Source organism: Ursus americanus, chromosome 4 (genome assembly GCF_024610735.1).
Source record: "Ursus americanus isolate L20-20 chromosome 4, mUrsAme1.1.p, whole genome shotgun sequence".
Taxonomy (NCBI): domain Eukaryota; kingdom Metazoa; phylum Chordata; class Mammalia; order Carnivora; family Ursidae; genus Ursus; species Ursus americanus.
This window is the reverse complement of record NC_142130.1, coordinates 20,819,271-20,832,769: the sequence shown is the minus strand read 5'-3', so window position 1 is coordinate 20,832,769 and position 13,499 is coordinate 20,819,271. Positions and strand designations below refer to the sequence as shown.

Genomic DNA, 13,499 nt, shown 5'->3' with positions numbered 1-13,499 from the left:
TTAAAATTATGAATGAAAAAGGAGAGGTCACGACGAGCACCATTGAAATTGGAAGGATTATTAGAAATTTTTATCAACAGCTATATGCCAATAAACTAAGCAATCTGGAAGAGATGGAATCCTTCCTGGAAACCTATAAACTACGAAGATTGAAACCGGAAGAAATTGATTCCTTAAACAGGCCAATTAATTATGAAGAAATTGAGTCAGTGATAAACAACCTTCCAAATAACAAAACTCCAGGCCCGGACGGTTTTCCTGGGGAATTCTACCAAACATTCAAAGAAGAAATAATACCTATTCTCCTAAAGCTATTTCAAAAAATAGAAACAGAAGGAAAGCTACCAAACTCACTCTATGAGGCCAATATTACCTTGATCCCCAAACCAGGCAAAGACCCCCTCAAAAAGGAGAATTACAGACCGATTTCCCTAATGAATATGGACGCCAAAATCCTCAACAAGATACTTGCTAATAGAATCTAACAGTACATTAAAGGGATTATCCATCACGATCAAGTGGGATTCATACCTGGGATGCAAGCGTGGTTCAATATTCGCAAATCAATCAGCGTGATACATCATATCAACAAGAAAAGACTCAGGAACCATATGATCCTCTCAATCGATGCCGAAAAAGCATTTGACAAAATACAGCATCCTTTCCTGATTAAAACCCTTCAGAGTGTAGGAATAGAAGGTACATTTCTCAGTCTCATAAAAGCCATCTATGAAAAGCCTACTGCAAATATTATTCTCAATGGGGAAAAGCTGGAAGCCTTTCCCTTAAGATCAGGAACTCGACAAGGATGCCCACTCTCGCCACTATTATTCAACATAGTACTAGAAGTCCTTGCAACAGCAATCAGACGACAAAAAGGGATCAAAGGTATTCAAATTGGCAAAGAAGAAGTCAAAATGTCTCTCTTTGCAGATGACATGATACTCTATATGGAAAACCCAAAAGAAGCCACTCCCAAACTATTAGAAGTTATAGAGCAATTCAGTAACGTGGCAGGATACAAAATAAATGCTCAGAAATCAGTTGCATTTCTATACACGAATAACGAGACCGAAGAAAGAGAAATTAGGGAATCCATCCCATTTACAATAGCACCAAAAACCATACGTTACCTTGGAATTAACTTAACCAGAGACGTAAAGGACCTATATTCTAGAAACTATAAATCACTCTTAAAAGACATTGAGGAAGACATAAAAAGATGGAAAGATATTCCATGCTCATGGATCGGAAGAATTAACATAGTTAAAATGTCCATGCTACCCAGAGCAATCTACACTTTCAATGCTATCCCGATCAAAATACCAAGGACATTTTTCAAAGAACTGGAACAAACAGTCCTTAAATTTATATGGAAACAGAAAAGGCCCCGAATCTCCAAGGAACTGTTGAAAAGGAAAAACAAAGCTGGGGGCATCACAATGCCGGATTTCGAGCTGTACTACAAAGCTGTGATCACAAAGACAGCATGGTACTGGCACAAAAACAGACACATAGACCAATGGAACAGAATAGAGAGCCCAGAAATGGACCCTCGGCTCTTTGGGCAACTAATATTTGATAAAGCAGGAAAAAACATCCGGTGGGAAAAAGACAGTCTCTCCAATAAATGGTGCTGGGAAAATTGGACAGCTACATGCAAGAGAATGAAACTTGACCACTATCTCACACCATACACAAAAATAAACTCCAAATGGATGAAAGACCTCGATGTGAGACAGGAATCCATCAAAATTCTAGAGGAGAACATAGGCAACAACCTCTACGACATCGGCCAAAGCAACCTTTTTCATGACACATCCCCAAAGGCAAGAGAAACAAAAGATAAAATGAATTTATGGGACTTCATCAAGATTAAAAGTTTCTGCACATCCAAGGAAACAGTCAGAAAAACTAAGAGGCAGCCCACGGAATGGGAGAATATATTTGCAAATGACACTACAGATAAAGGACTGGTATCCAAGATCTACAAAGAACTTCTCAAACTCAATACACGAGAAACAAATAAACAAATCAAAAAATGCAGAAGATATGAACAGACACTTTTCCAATGAAGACATACAAATGGCTAACAGACACATGAAAAAATGTTCAAAATCATTAGCCATCAAGGAAATTCAAATCAAAACCACACTGAGATACCACCTTACGCCAGTTAGAATGGCAAAAATAGACAAGGCAAGAAACAACAATTGTTGGAGAGGATGTGGAGAAAGGGGATCCCTCCTACATTGTTGGTGGGAATGCAAGTTGGTACAGCCACTCTGGAAAACAGTGTGGAGGTCCCTTAAAAAGTTAAAAATTGAGCTACCCTATGATCCAGCCATTGCACTACTGGGTATTTACCCCAAAGATACAGACGTAGTGAAGAGAAGGGCCATATGCACCCCAATGTTCATAGCAGCAATGTCCACAATAGCTAAATCGTGGAAGGAGCCCAGATGCCCTTCAACAGATGACTGGATTAAGAAGTTGTGGTCCATATATACAATGGAATATTACTCAGCTATCAGAAAGAACGAGTTCTCAACATTTGCTACAACATGGACAGCACTGGAGGAGATAATGCTAAGTGAAATAAGTCAAGCAGAGAAAGACAACTATCATATGATTTCTCTCATCTATGGAACATAAGAACTAGGATGATCGGTAGGGGAAGAAAGGGATAAAGAAAGGGGGGGTAATCAGAAGGGGGAATGAAACATGAGAGACTATGGACTATGAGAAACAAACTGAGGACTTCAGAGGGGAGGGGGGTGGGGGAATGGGATAGACTGGTGATGGGTAGTAAGGAGGGCACGTATTGCATGGTGCACTGGGTGTTATACACAACTAATGAATCATCGAGCCTTACATCGGAAACCGGGGATGTACTGTATGGTGACTAACATAATATAATAAAAAATCATTAAAAAAAAAAAAAAAAGAAAGAGTTAGCTAGAGGGGAGGTAGTCTGTGACATAAGAGCAGTTCATAAGGCAGGAAGCTTGCTTCTGTAGAGAAGAATCTAGGAAGTAATTCAGCAGTTCTTGATCACAACTACCTAAAGGAACGAGCAAATAAAGAATTCAGAAGTAAAGAAAATGCCTCTGGGGCACCTGGGTGGCACAGTCGGTTAAGCGTCCTTCTGACTCTTGATTTCTTTAGCCCAAGTCAGGATCTCAGGGTCAAGAGATCAAGCTGCAAGTCAGGCTCTGCCCTAGACATGGAGCCTGCTTGGGATTCTCTCTCTCTCTGCCCCTCCCTACACTGTCGCTCTAAAAAAAAAAAAAAAAAGCTTCTACTCTTGAAAGTAGTATTATACTATATGATAACTAGAATTTAAATAAAACCTCAAGGGGTGCCTGGGTGGCTCAGTCATTAAGCGTCTGCCTTCGGCTCAGGTCGTGATCCCAGGGTCCTGGGATCAAGCCCCCATGTCCGGCTCCCTGCTCAGCAAGAAGCCTGCTTCTCCCTCTCCCACTCCCCCTGCTTGTGTTCCCTCTCTTGCTGTCTCTCTCTCTCTCTCTGTCAAATAAATAAATAAAATCTTTAAATAAATAAATAAATAAAACCTCAAGAGGGACACCTGGGTGGCACAGTCAGGTTAAGCGTCTGACTCTTGGTTTCAGCTCAGATCATGATCTTAGGGTCATGAGAAAGAGCCTGGTGTCACGGTGTCTGCTTGAGATTCTCTCTCCCTCTCTCCCCCCATCCCCTACACACTTTCTCTCCCTATCAAATAAATAAATAAATCTTAAAAAAAAAAACTTGAAACCAAAAAAAAAAAAAAAGGGAAAAAAGAAAATGCCTCTAAAGGTGACAGAATTCAGATGATGACTACTCAAAGTAATATGCAACTCAGAGTTTAAGATATTAGCTACAAGGGGGAAAAAAGAGCCAAATGACTGCTAGAAAACCCTGAAATTTAGGGGCATCTGGCCAGCTCAGTCAGTAGAGCATGTGACTCTTGATCCTGGGGTTCTAAGTTCAAGCCCCACATTAGGTGTAGAGATTACTTAAAAATAAAATCTTTAACGGGCGCCTGGGTGGTTCGGTTGGTTAAGCGGCTGCCTTCCTCTCCCGTCATGATCCCAGGGTCCTGGGATTGAGCCCCGCACCCGGCTCCCTGCTCAGTAGGAAGCCTGCTTCTCCCTCTCCCTCTGCCTGGTGTTCCCCCTACTTGTGCTCTCTGTCAAATAAATAAATAAAATCTTTTTAAAAATCTTTAAAAAAGTAAAAAGAAAAACCTGGAATTTTGCAAAATGATCCTGTATTTATAATATGAAAAAAACGATGGTCACTCATGCTTGGAGTACATGAAAAATTGCAGAGAAAATTTGGACCTTTTGATGACCCATGTCATTCTCTCCCTGTAAAGTATGCCATTAAATTGGCAAGTTCAAACCAATAATGGTATAAGTGAGCGTTCTTGTGGATACGTCTGCATGGAGGGAAATGACTGGTTTTTGTCATAATGAAAAAAAGAGTATTTTCTAGGATTACTATATATATCCTTGTCTGTAGAAACCAGGAGATAGGGAGAGACTGAAGTCAAAGACCATGTTCACTGAAGGCTGTTTTAGCATAAGCTCCTTAGAGAGAAACTCGTCTACATTATTTATATCTTTCATGGAATAAAAACAAAAACAACAAACAAAACAATATAAGCAAAACGAAGCATCTTACTAAATCTACTTTGAGCAAATATCTGAAAAATAAAAATATGGTTTGGGATTAGGCACAGTATGAACACCAAGAGGAAGAACAACAAATTATCCCTCAGTAGGAAAAACTGTTCTTGCTTAGGCTGAGTATCTGGGAACTTACAGATTTAAACTGAAATTATTATGTTTACCAAAACAATCAGTTTACCCTACTCTTACTTTTAAAAAGTTATGCCATTTGATGCATTTGAGTAATGGATATAAGTTTCGCATTTATTTGGTTTATTACTGAAAGGAAGTAATTTCCTTATAAATAAAATTATAACTGAATGAGGGGAAAGGTTGCAATGAAATGTTTTCATTATTTGGAATTCAATTTGATAATTTCTGGTCCACAAAGACTTTCGGGGGGTACATATGACTTGATTGCATTTAGGGACAGGAATTTCCTTTCACCACTTCAACTCTAGGGGCACTAATTTTTGTTGGGGCTACAACACTCTATGACTTGGATGCCTGCCTTCTTTACCCAGCTGTAAGTGTAAACTTTCATAGATTTATTATTTAAATTAATGGTAGTGAATTTCAGCAATAATTTGTTTTAAAAACTCAAATTTAGCACCTTTTCCTGAGACAGATTAAAATATTCTGGGTAGCTACATAGTTGATGATTTGCTCTTCAACTAATTATATGATCCTGGGCAAGTAATTTAGTGCCTCTGAGCCTAAACTACTAACGGCTAAGTGCAGGGGTTAAACTAAATCAATATTTTCCAAATTTATGTCATTCATATACCACCTTTAAGTTACCTACACCACATCTGAGAACCATATGAAATATCTAATTACCTGCAGTATACATATTGTAAAGACTTTATGGTTATGCCTAACATACGATAGCTAAAACTTACAGCCAGTCTCATTATTGACACTTTCACTGTCTACACAACTGTCTTCTGGCCTTTTTCACCACACACGGTGTACTGTTATTACCAGAGCACTTAACTAACCCCTCTTCAAATTATACAAAACAGTGGAAATGCACTTTGTTTTAGTGCCTATAAATCTTACAAGGAAGCATATCTCAACAAAGAAATAATTTCCTAAGGTAGGTGAATTTTTACCTGAATTTTCAATTGCTTTATGACGCTTATTTGGAAGGGCCACAGATACATCCTCATAATCAGGGTCGGTTTCTTTGATTGTTCGCTTGATTCCAGACATGATGACATTCGTTCTTCACTGTGAAGTAATAAATAAATAAATAAATAAACAAACACACACCGCTCAATGCTAGTACTTATAAACGTATGTGTACACATAAAGAGAAATAAATATTGCATAATACATAACTCTTAAGTCTCCGTATAAACATGTTCATACCCCTGTTAAAGTCAAAAGCATTAACTTACTAAAAACAGGGGCGCCTGGGTGGCTTAGTTTGTTAAGTGTCCAACACTTGATTTCGGCTCAGGTCATGATCTCAGGGTCTTGAGACTGAGCCTGGCATCAGGCTCCCCACACAGCGGGGAGTCTGCTTGAGATTCTCTCTCCCTCTCTATCACTCACCTCCCACCCGATGCGTGCACACACTCTCTAATAAATTAATAAATTTTTTTTTAAAAAGTTTACTGAAAACAAAAACCATCATCATCTGTCAGAAAGTGTTAGGTTTCCCTTTCAAGAAAAAATCCTTTAACAAGGCAGCACATCGCTCAGACTTTTCAAAAGGAGCCAGGCTTTCACAGAAGGGCACTCGTAAGGAAAGGAAAGAAACCAGACTTTGATGAAAACATGGTAAAGCCCAAATAGCACCTTGGAATTCACAATGCATCTAGCATATTACAAAACATGAGCAATATATATAGCTAAGCTCTTAATAAATAATTTATCATACAAATCCCCTTTCTGGTACTTACAGTGCCTGCTACATAACAGGTACTCAATAAATATTATTGTTACTGATCACTTATCATTACTCATAATAGACCCAAATCAGACATATTAAGCAAGTTTGCAATATAGTAAACAAGTCCTATGTATACAGGTCTTGAATAAAACAATCCTATAAATCTTCTAGATCAGTACTGTCCTGATACATTAGCAACTACCCATGTGTGGCTATTTAATTAAAATATTAAAATATTAAAATAAAAAAAGTTAATTCAAAATTCAGTTCCTTTCTTCCACATTTCAATTTTTCTTTTTTTTAATTTTATTTATTTTTGCAAGAGAGAGAGAAGAGAGTGCTCGAGCGCACACGAGCAGGGGGTTGGGCAGAGGGAGAAGCAGACCCTCTGCCAAGCAGAGAGGGCCAGGCAGGACTTGATCCCAGGACCCTGGAATCATGACCTGAGTAGAAGGCAGAAGCCTAAGCGACTAAGTCACCCAGGTGCCCCACATTTCAATTTTTCAATTTCAGAACTAGCCACATTTCAAGTGCTCAACAGCCATCAGTGGCTAGTAGCTACCATATTGGATGGCGCAGATACAGAACATTTATATCATTGCAAAAAGTTCTACTGGACACTGTTGCTCTTCCAAACTGTGTTTCATTGAGCACTTATTAATATTTCATGAGTTTAGGAAATGCTTCCCAAACCAGCACTGTCCAAAAGACGTATAACGTGACCCATGTATGGAATTTAAAATTCTCTAGCAGCCACATTAAAAAAAAGAAAACAAGGGACACCTGTGTGGCTCAGTTGGTAAAGCATGAGACTCTTCATCTCAAGGTCATGAGCTTGAGCTCCACGCACAGAGATGACTTAAAAAAAAAAAAAAGAAAGGAAAAAGAAATGGGTGAGATTAATTTTAATAATATTTTTACTTAACCAATGTACCCAAAATATTATCATTCCAACAATGTAATCAATATGAACAAATAAGCAATAAAATATTTTACATTCTTATCTCTGGGCTAAGTCTTTAAAATCCAGTGCATATTTTACACTTAAGAGCACATCTCAATTTGGACCAGCCACGCTTCAAAGGCTCAGTAACCACCTGTGGCTAGTGACTCCCTTACTGGGCAGTGAGGGCCTACTGATACTATATACAGATAAGAGGACAGTCTCAGGGTAGTTATATGAGTTATCCCTTAGAGCATTAATCTATGACACAGAAAAGACAAGAAGAGCTCCCTGATTTCCAAACCTCTATTCTACCACTAATGGTTATTTATCTAACCAAAGGCAAAAATACACAATATGTATTTACTGAGGTAATTAAAAGTTTTAAAATAAAATTAATTAAAAAAACATTAACTTGGGGCATCTGGGTGGCTCCGTCGTTGAGTGTCTGCCTTCGGCTCAGGGTGTGATCCCGGAGTCCTGGGATCGAGCCCCACATCAGGCTCCTCCGCTGGGAGCCTGCTTCTTCCTCTCCCACTCCCCCTGCTTGTGTTCCCTCTCTCGCTGGCTATCTCTCTCTCTGTCAGATAAATAAATAAAATCTTAAAAAAAAAAAAAGTTAACTCAAAAATATTTTTTATTCGAAGTTAAAAAAGAAATAACAAGTTTCTTGGCTTAGTCCAGTTCTATCACCCATCCCTGAGATAAGCTCACATGATTCAGCTGGGAGAAGGACCCATTATGTGTGATATATACTTAAATCCTAGATCTAAGATATCATTTTTTCCCATTACTGTTACCTGTGTAATAAGCTCAAAAATGTTCTAAAAACTCCAGCATTTATAAACATCCAGAATCAAATCATTTAAATGTTTCTACACCATCATTACATACCTGCTCTAATTTAGAATATAAATGAGTCTTTACTTTCACAGAGGCCCTGAATCCAACTGTTATTTTCTGTTTCTAAAGCTTATAAAAAGAGAGAGTAATGGGACACCTGGCAGGCTCAGCTGGTAGAGCATGCAACTCTTGATCTCAGGGTCGTGAGTTCAAGCCCCATGTTGAGTGTAGAGCTTACTAAAAATAGATAAAAAATAAAATTTTTTTTAAAAAAGTGAGAGTAAGGTCTTGCCTTCTCCATTTGGTCTGCAACTAGTTTTAGACAACATGAAAAAATCTTGGGCCAGTACATCAAGAATACTTTCCTTAAAAAATCAAACCTCATTCCTTCTTTAATGCAGATGGGAAAAAACATACCTCCTATTCTCCAATAAACCTAGAATCAAAGGTAGACACATCCTAGCAGATCTCCAAATCTGTTTCTGCGCAACACCATTTCCTCCGTGACCCCCAGCTCCTACAGCTTGCCAGAGTCTTATGAGATTATCTGTACAGATGAGTGAGTTCAGCATCACCTCCACTCATCCATTCCATGGACCTCATAAGTTGAATATTCTCCTCCTACCTTCCAAGGGTAATGGTAGCTCCTCTCCAGGAAGGCTGGGGATCCTTGAAGAAAAGAGTACTTTGTTTCACCCTCACTTAAGGGATAAAGCAAAACTCTCTTTTGCTCTTTTTGCTCTAAAACTAGGCAAACAGAAGGGAAGAAAAAGAATTTGGTTGTAGAGGGGTTGGGGTAGGTAAGGAAGAAACCACCAATGAGTTAACTTGTACTGCCAAGGTCATTCATAATTCATGCAGCCCTTATAATAAAGCTTTTCCTGTCATCTTTGGGCATAGATTGAGCTTCTGATAAACATGTTTAGGAAGATTTAGATCTATACTGTCACTTTGTAATAACTCAGGTCTGCTTCAGTCTAGCAAGAACACTAAAGTATACACATGCCACATTCAAGCATACACCAGCGAAGGCTAGGAACAACTGCTGGGGCATGCTCTCATCATGACGTAATGAGTAAGGGAATGGAATGTGTAACAAATGACCCATGGTCATTTTAAGTTTCAGGTTCTTGTCTGACTTTGAGGTCTATGAAAAGGAAGTATGAACAGTTGCTAGATATTGTCAGATTCAACTTTGAAACAAAATGTCCTATTAATCCTCTTTAGGTTTTGAATCAGATGAAACAAAAGAACACAGAGATGGTAAATGTAAATGGCTAAAAAAAAAAAAAAAAAGTCTGTTACTGTTTATAATTAGTCTGTAAGAAAGGATTTTCTCCATACCATGGGACCAAATCCATATTCAAAAGCATATGTAATGCTGATTCCTCTAATTTAAAATTTTTATGTCATTTGGGGCGCCTGGGTGGCACAGCGGTTAAGCATTTGCCTTCCGCTCCGGGCGTGACCCCGGCGTTATGGGATCGAGCCCCACGTCAGGCTCCTCCACTATGAGCCTGCTTCTTCCTCTCCCACTCCCCCTGCTTGTGTTCCCTCTCTCGCTGGCTGTCTCTATTTCTGTCAAATAAATAAATAAAATTTTTTTAAAAAATAAATAAATAAAAAATAAAAAAAAAATAAAATTTTTATGTCATTTAAACAGACTCATTATAAAAAATAAATGGCTTGGGGCACCCGGCTGGCTCAGTCAATGGAGTGTGTGACTCTTGATCTTGGGGTTGTGAGTTCAAGCCCCACACTGGGCTTTATATATATTATATATACATAAATAAAAAAGTAAACAGCTTTCCGGTGGTGATAACCTCTTCATGAGAAAGAACATACCCTCACGAAGGACCTCTTCCACCATTCACCTGGAAAAGGAGAAGAGGAAGCACATGAAGAAGTGCCTGGTGCAGAGCCCCAACTCCTACCTCATGGATGTGTGAGGTGCCTAGGATGCTACAAAATCACCATCCTGTTCAGCCATGCACAAAGAGTAGTTTTGTGTGTTGGCTGCTCCACTGTCCTTTGCCAGTCTACGGGAGAAAAACCAGGCTTACAGAAGGTTGCTCCTTCAGATGGAAGCAGCACTAAAAGCATCCTGAATCAAGAGGAGTAGGAAACTATCCCAATAAACACATTTTGGATCCAAAAAAAAAAAAAAAAAAAGAGAGAGAGAGAGAGAGAGAGAGAAAGAAAGAAAGAAAGAAAGAAAGAAAGAAAGAAAGAAAGGATCCAAAAAAAAAAAAAAAGAGAGCGAGAAAGAAAGAAAGAAAGGAAAAGAAACAAAACGAAACGAAACGAAACAGTATGGGAGCACTTGGCTGGCTCAGTCAGTAGGGCATGTGACTCATGATCCTGGGGTTGTCAGTTCAAGCCCCATACTGGATGTAGAGCTCACGTTCAAAAAAAAAGCAAATATTGTCAATTTAAACTCAAAAAGTACAGTTTCCCCTACCTACAATGTAAGAAAGCAAAATTACCCCATCATACCCATTCAAATAACATAAACAAGTCAGAGTTTTTGAAAAAAGTTCAAGTCCAAAAGCAAAACAAAACCTTGTAGTGTTCTATACTTTGAAATAAACCTCAAGAAAAAAATAATTTTAAAAGGAAATTGTATAATAAAAAATACAATTGTAGGGGCACTGGGAGGCTCAAAGAGTCCCACTCTTCTTTTTTTATTTTAGAGATTTTATTTATTTATTTGTCTGTCAGAGAGAGAGCGCAAGAAGGGAGAACGGCAGGCAGAGGGCGAAGCAGGCTCCCCGCTGAGCAGGCAGCCCGATGTGTGACTTGATCCCAGGACCCTGGGATCATGACCTGAGCTGAAGGCAGATGCTTAACAGCCTGAGCCACACAGGCATCCCAAGATTTTATTTATTTATTTGAGAGAGAGAATGAGAATGAGAGAGAGAGAGAGAGAGAGAGAGCGTGCGTGTGCGCATGCGCGTGCACATGAGGGGGGGGAGAATCAGAGGGAGAAGCAGACTCAGCAGGGAAGCCCCGCAGGCATTGATCTGCCCCCCCACACACACACGGGTGCTCTCTCTTTCCCTCTCTCTCTCTAAAATAAATAAATCTTAAAAACAAACAAAAAACAACTCATCTTAGTAAGTAAAAGAAGCCAGACGCAAGAGTATGTACATGAATGATTCCATTTATATGAAGTTCTAGAACAGACAAATTAGGTGAAAGAAAAAAGAATAGTACTTCAGGTGCTGGTGATGAGGACAGACTGGGAAGAAGAATAAAGAACTTTCTGGGGTGAGAGAAAACTTTTTACCTTAAGGGTGCATTTCACATAGGCAATTGTGAAAGTTTTCCAACTGTACAGCTAAAATCTGTACATTTCAATTTATATAAGGACTGTAAAGATATTTATCTAATCAAGTCATCCCCTGCTCAAAATCTGCCCATGGCTTCCCATAACACTTAAGAATAAAATCATACTCTTTAAAATGCCCTACAAGATCTTACTTGAATTGGGTCCTGCCTTCCTCACCATCCTTAATCGATTAAAATGCAGACACATTGGTTTTCTTTCTTTTCCTCAAATACATCTCAATCTTTCCATAGGGTTTTGGTTTTGTTTGTTTTTAAGTAAGCTCTACGCCCAACTTGGGGCTTGAACTCACAATCCCAAGATCAAGAGCCATATGCTCTACCACCTGAGCCAACCAGGCACCCCTCCTTAGGGTTTTTGAACTTAAGGTTCCCTCTACCTGGAATGCTTTCCCCAGATTAGCGTTACTGGATCACAGCTCAAATGCCTACCTTATTAAAGAAGGCCTTCCGTGTTCATACTATCTCACATAGCTTTCCCTATCTTCCCCTCCAACGTTCCTGCAAGCTCTCAAAAAATTATTTGTTGAACAAATAAATGAAGGGATAACTTAACTACATGCCAAAATATAAATACCCACAGGGAACATAACTACTAGCTTATGGTAACTTTTATCACTCCTAATACTTGTAAGTCTATTTGATATTATTACATTTTCAAAGGTATGATAGCTAAATGTTTAAAATAAAGGGATAGTCAAAGTTTGTGGTTTTTAAAAATTTTTTTAAGTAGGTTCCATGGTGGATTCCAACGTGGGGCTTGAACTCATGACGCTGAGACCAAGACCTGAGCTGAAATCAAGAGTCAGACACTTAAAGGGCTGAGCCACCCAGGTGCCCCAAGAGCCACCCAGGTGCTCCAGGATATGCAAAGTTGTTATATACAGTTACATGTAGATGACATAGCTGGCATGGTATGATTAATAACAAATAGGATAATCTCACACACACATTTAATAAAGATTACATTACTATTAAAGGACACAAAGATATGCCATAAACTAGACATCAAACAACATGTCAAAGCATAAGAAATAAACCAGAAATACAAGGAACATTTAAGGAAATCACAATCACTACAGGGGAATTTGAACATATGTCTCTCAGAAATTTAAAAGATCAAGGAGACAACAGATAAAAATACAGAGAGTATAGATAATGCAATTTACAAGCCAGATTTAACAGCTACATACAGAGGCGCCTGGCTGGCTCAGGCAGTACAGAGCACGACTCTTGAACTCAGGGTTGTGAGTTCACGCCCCACATTGGGTGTGGAGCCCAATTAAAAAAAATTTAAAAATTTTAAAAAAAGACAGCTACATACAACAGAGCATTCTCTGAACGCAACAGAGAATACTGTTTAAAATATCTATAAAAGTCATTAAAATGAAATCAGGGGGCCTGGGTGGCTCAGTCGGTTAAGCGTCTGCCTTCAGCTCAGGTCATGATCCCAGGGTCCTGGGATAGAGCCCCGCATTGGGCTCCCTGCTCAGTGGTAAGCCTGTTTCTCCCTCTCCCTCTGCTGCTCCCCCTGCTTGTACTCTCTCTCTCTCTCTGAAAAAAATAAAATCTTAAAAAAAATTAAATCATAAGATGGAATATGAAGTCACAATTATTACAAAACATGGAAATGTTATGGCCATATAACATCTGATCCTAATAAAATTAAATAGGAAATCATTAACAAGAACTCACCTTGATATGAAAAACAAAATATTTCTAAATAACTCTTTGCTCAAAGAGAAAATTAAAATAAGACTATTTTAAAATTATCAACAAAGAGAACACT

General features: G+C 38.8%; 1 protein-coding gene and 1 pseudogene across 5 annotated transcripts in view; one reads left to right on the top strand and one right to left on the bottom strand.

Moving 5' to 3' along the window:
* YEATS2 (YEATS domain containing 2) overlaps positions 1-13,499 on the bottom strand; it is a 113,800-nt gene that overhangs the window by 84,871 nt on the left and 15,430 nt on the right. For 4 of the 5 annotated variants that reach the window (XR_015724144.1, XM_045776586.2, XM_045776585.2 and 1 more), the window contains one exon: positions 5,792-5,909. Coding sequence is in view for 4 of the 5 variants with exons in the window: in XM_045776586.2 (XP_045632542.2) it covers positions 5,792-5,891 (100 nt within the window). In the remaining variant the exon portion in view is untranslated. Of the gene's footprint in view, positions 1-5,791; positions 5,910-8,987; positions 9,611-13,499 lie in introns of those variants that run through there. The other variant, XM_045776587.2, reaches the window with a different exon arrangement.
* On the top strand, positions 9,434-10,459 carry LOC123778972 (small ribosomal subunit protein eS27 pseudogene; annotated as a pseudogene).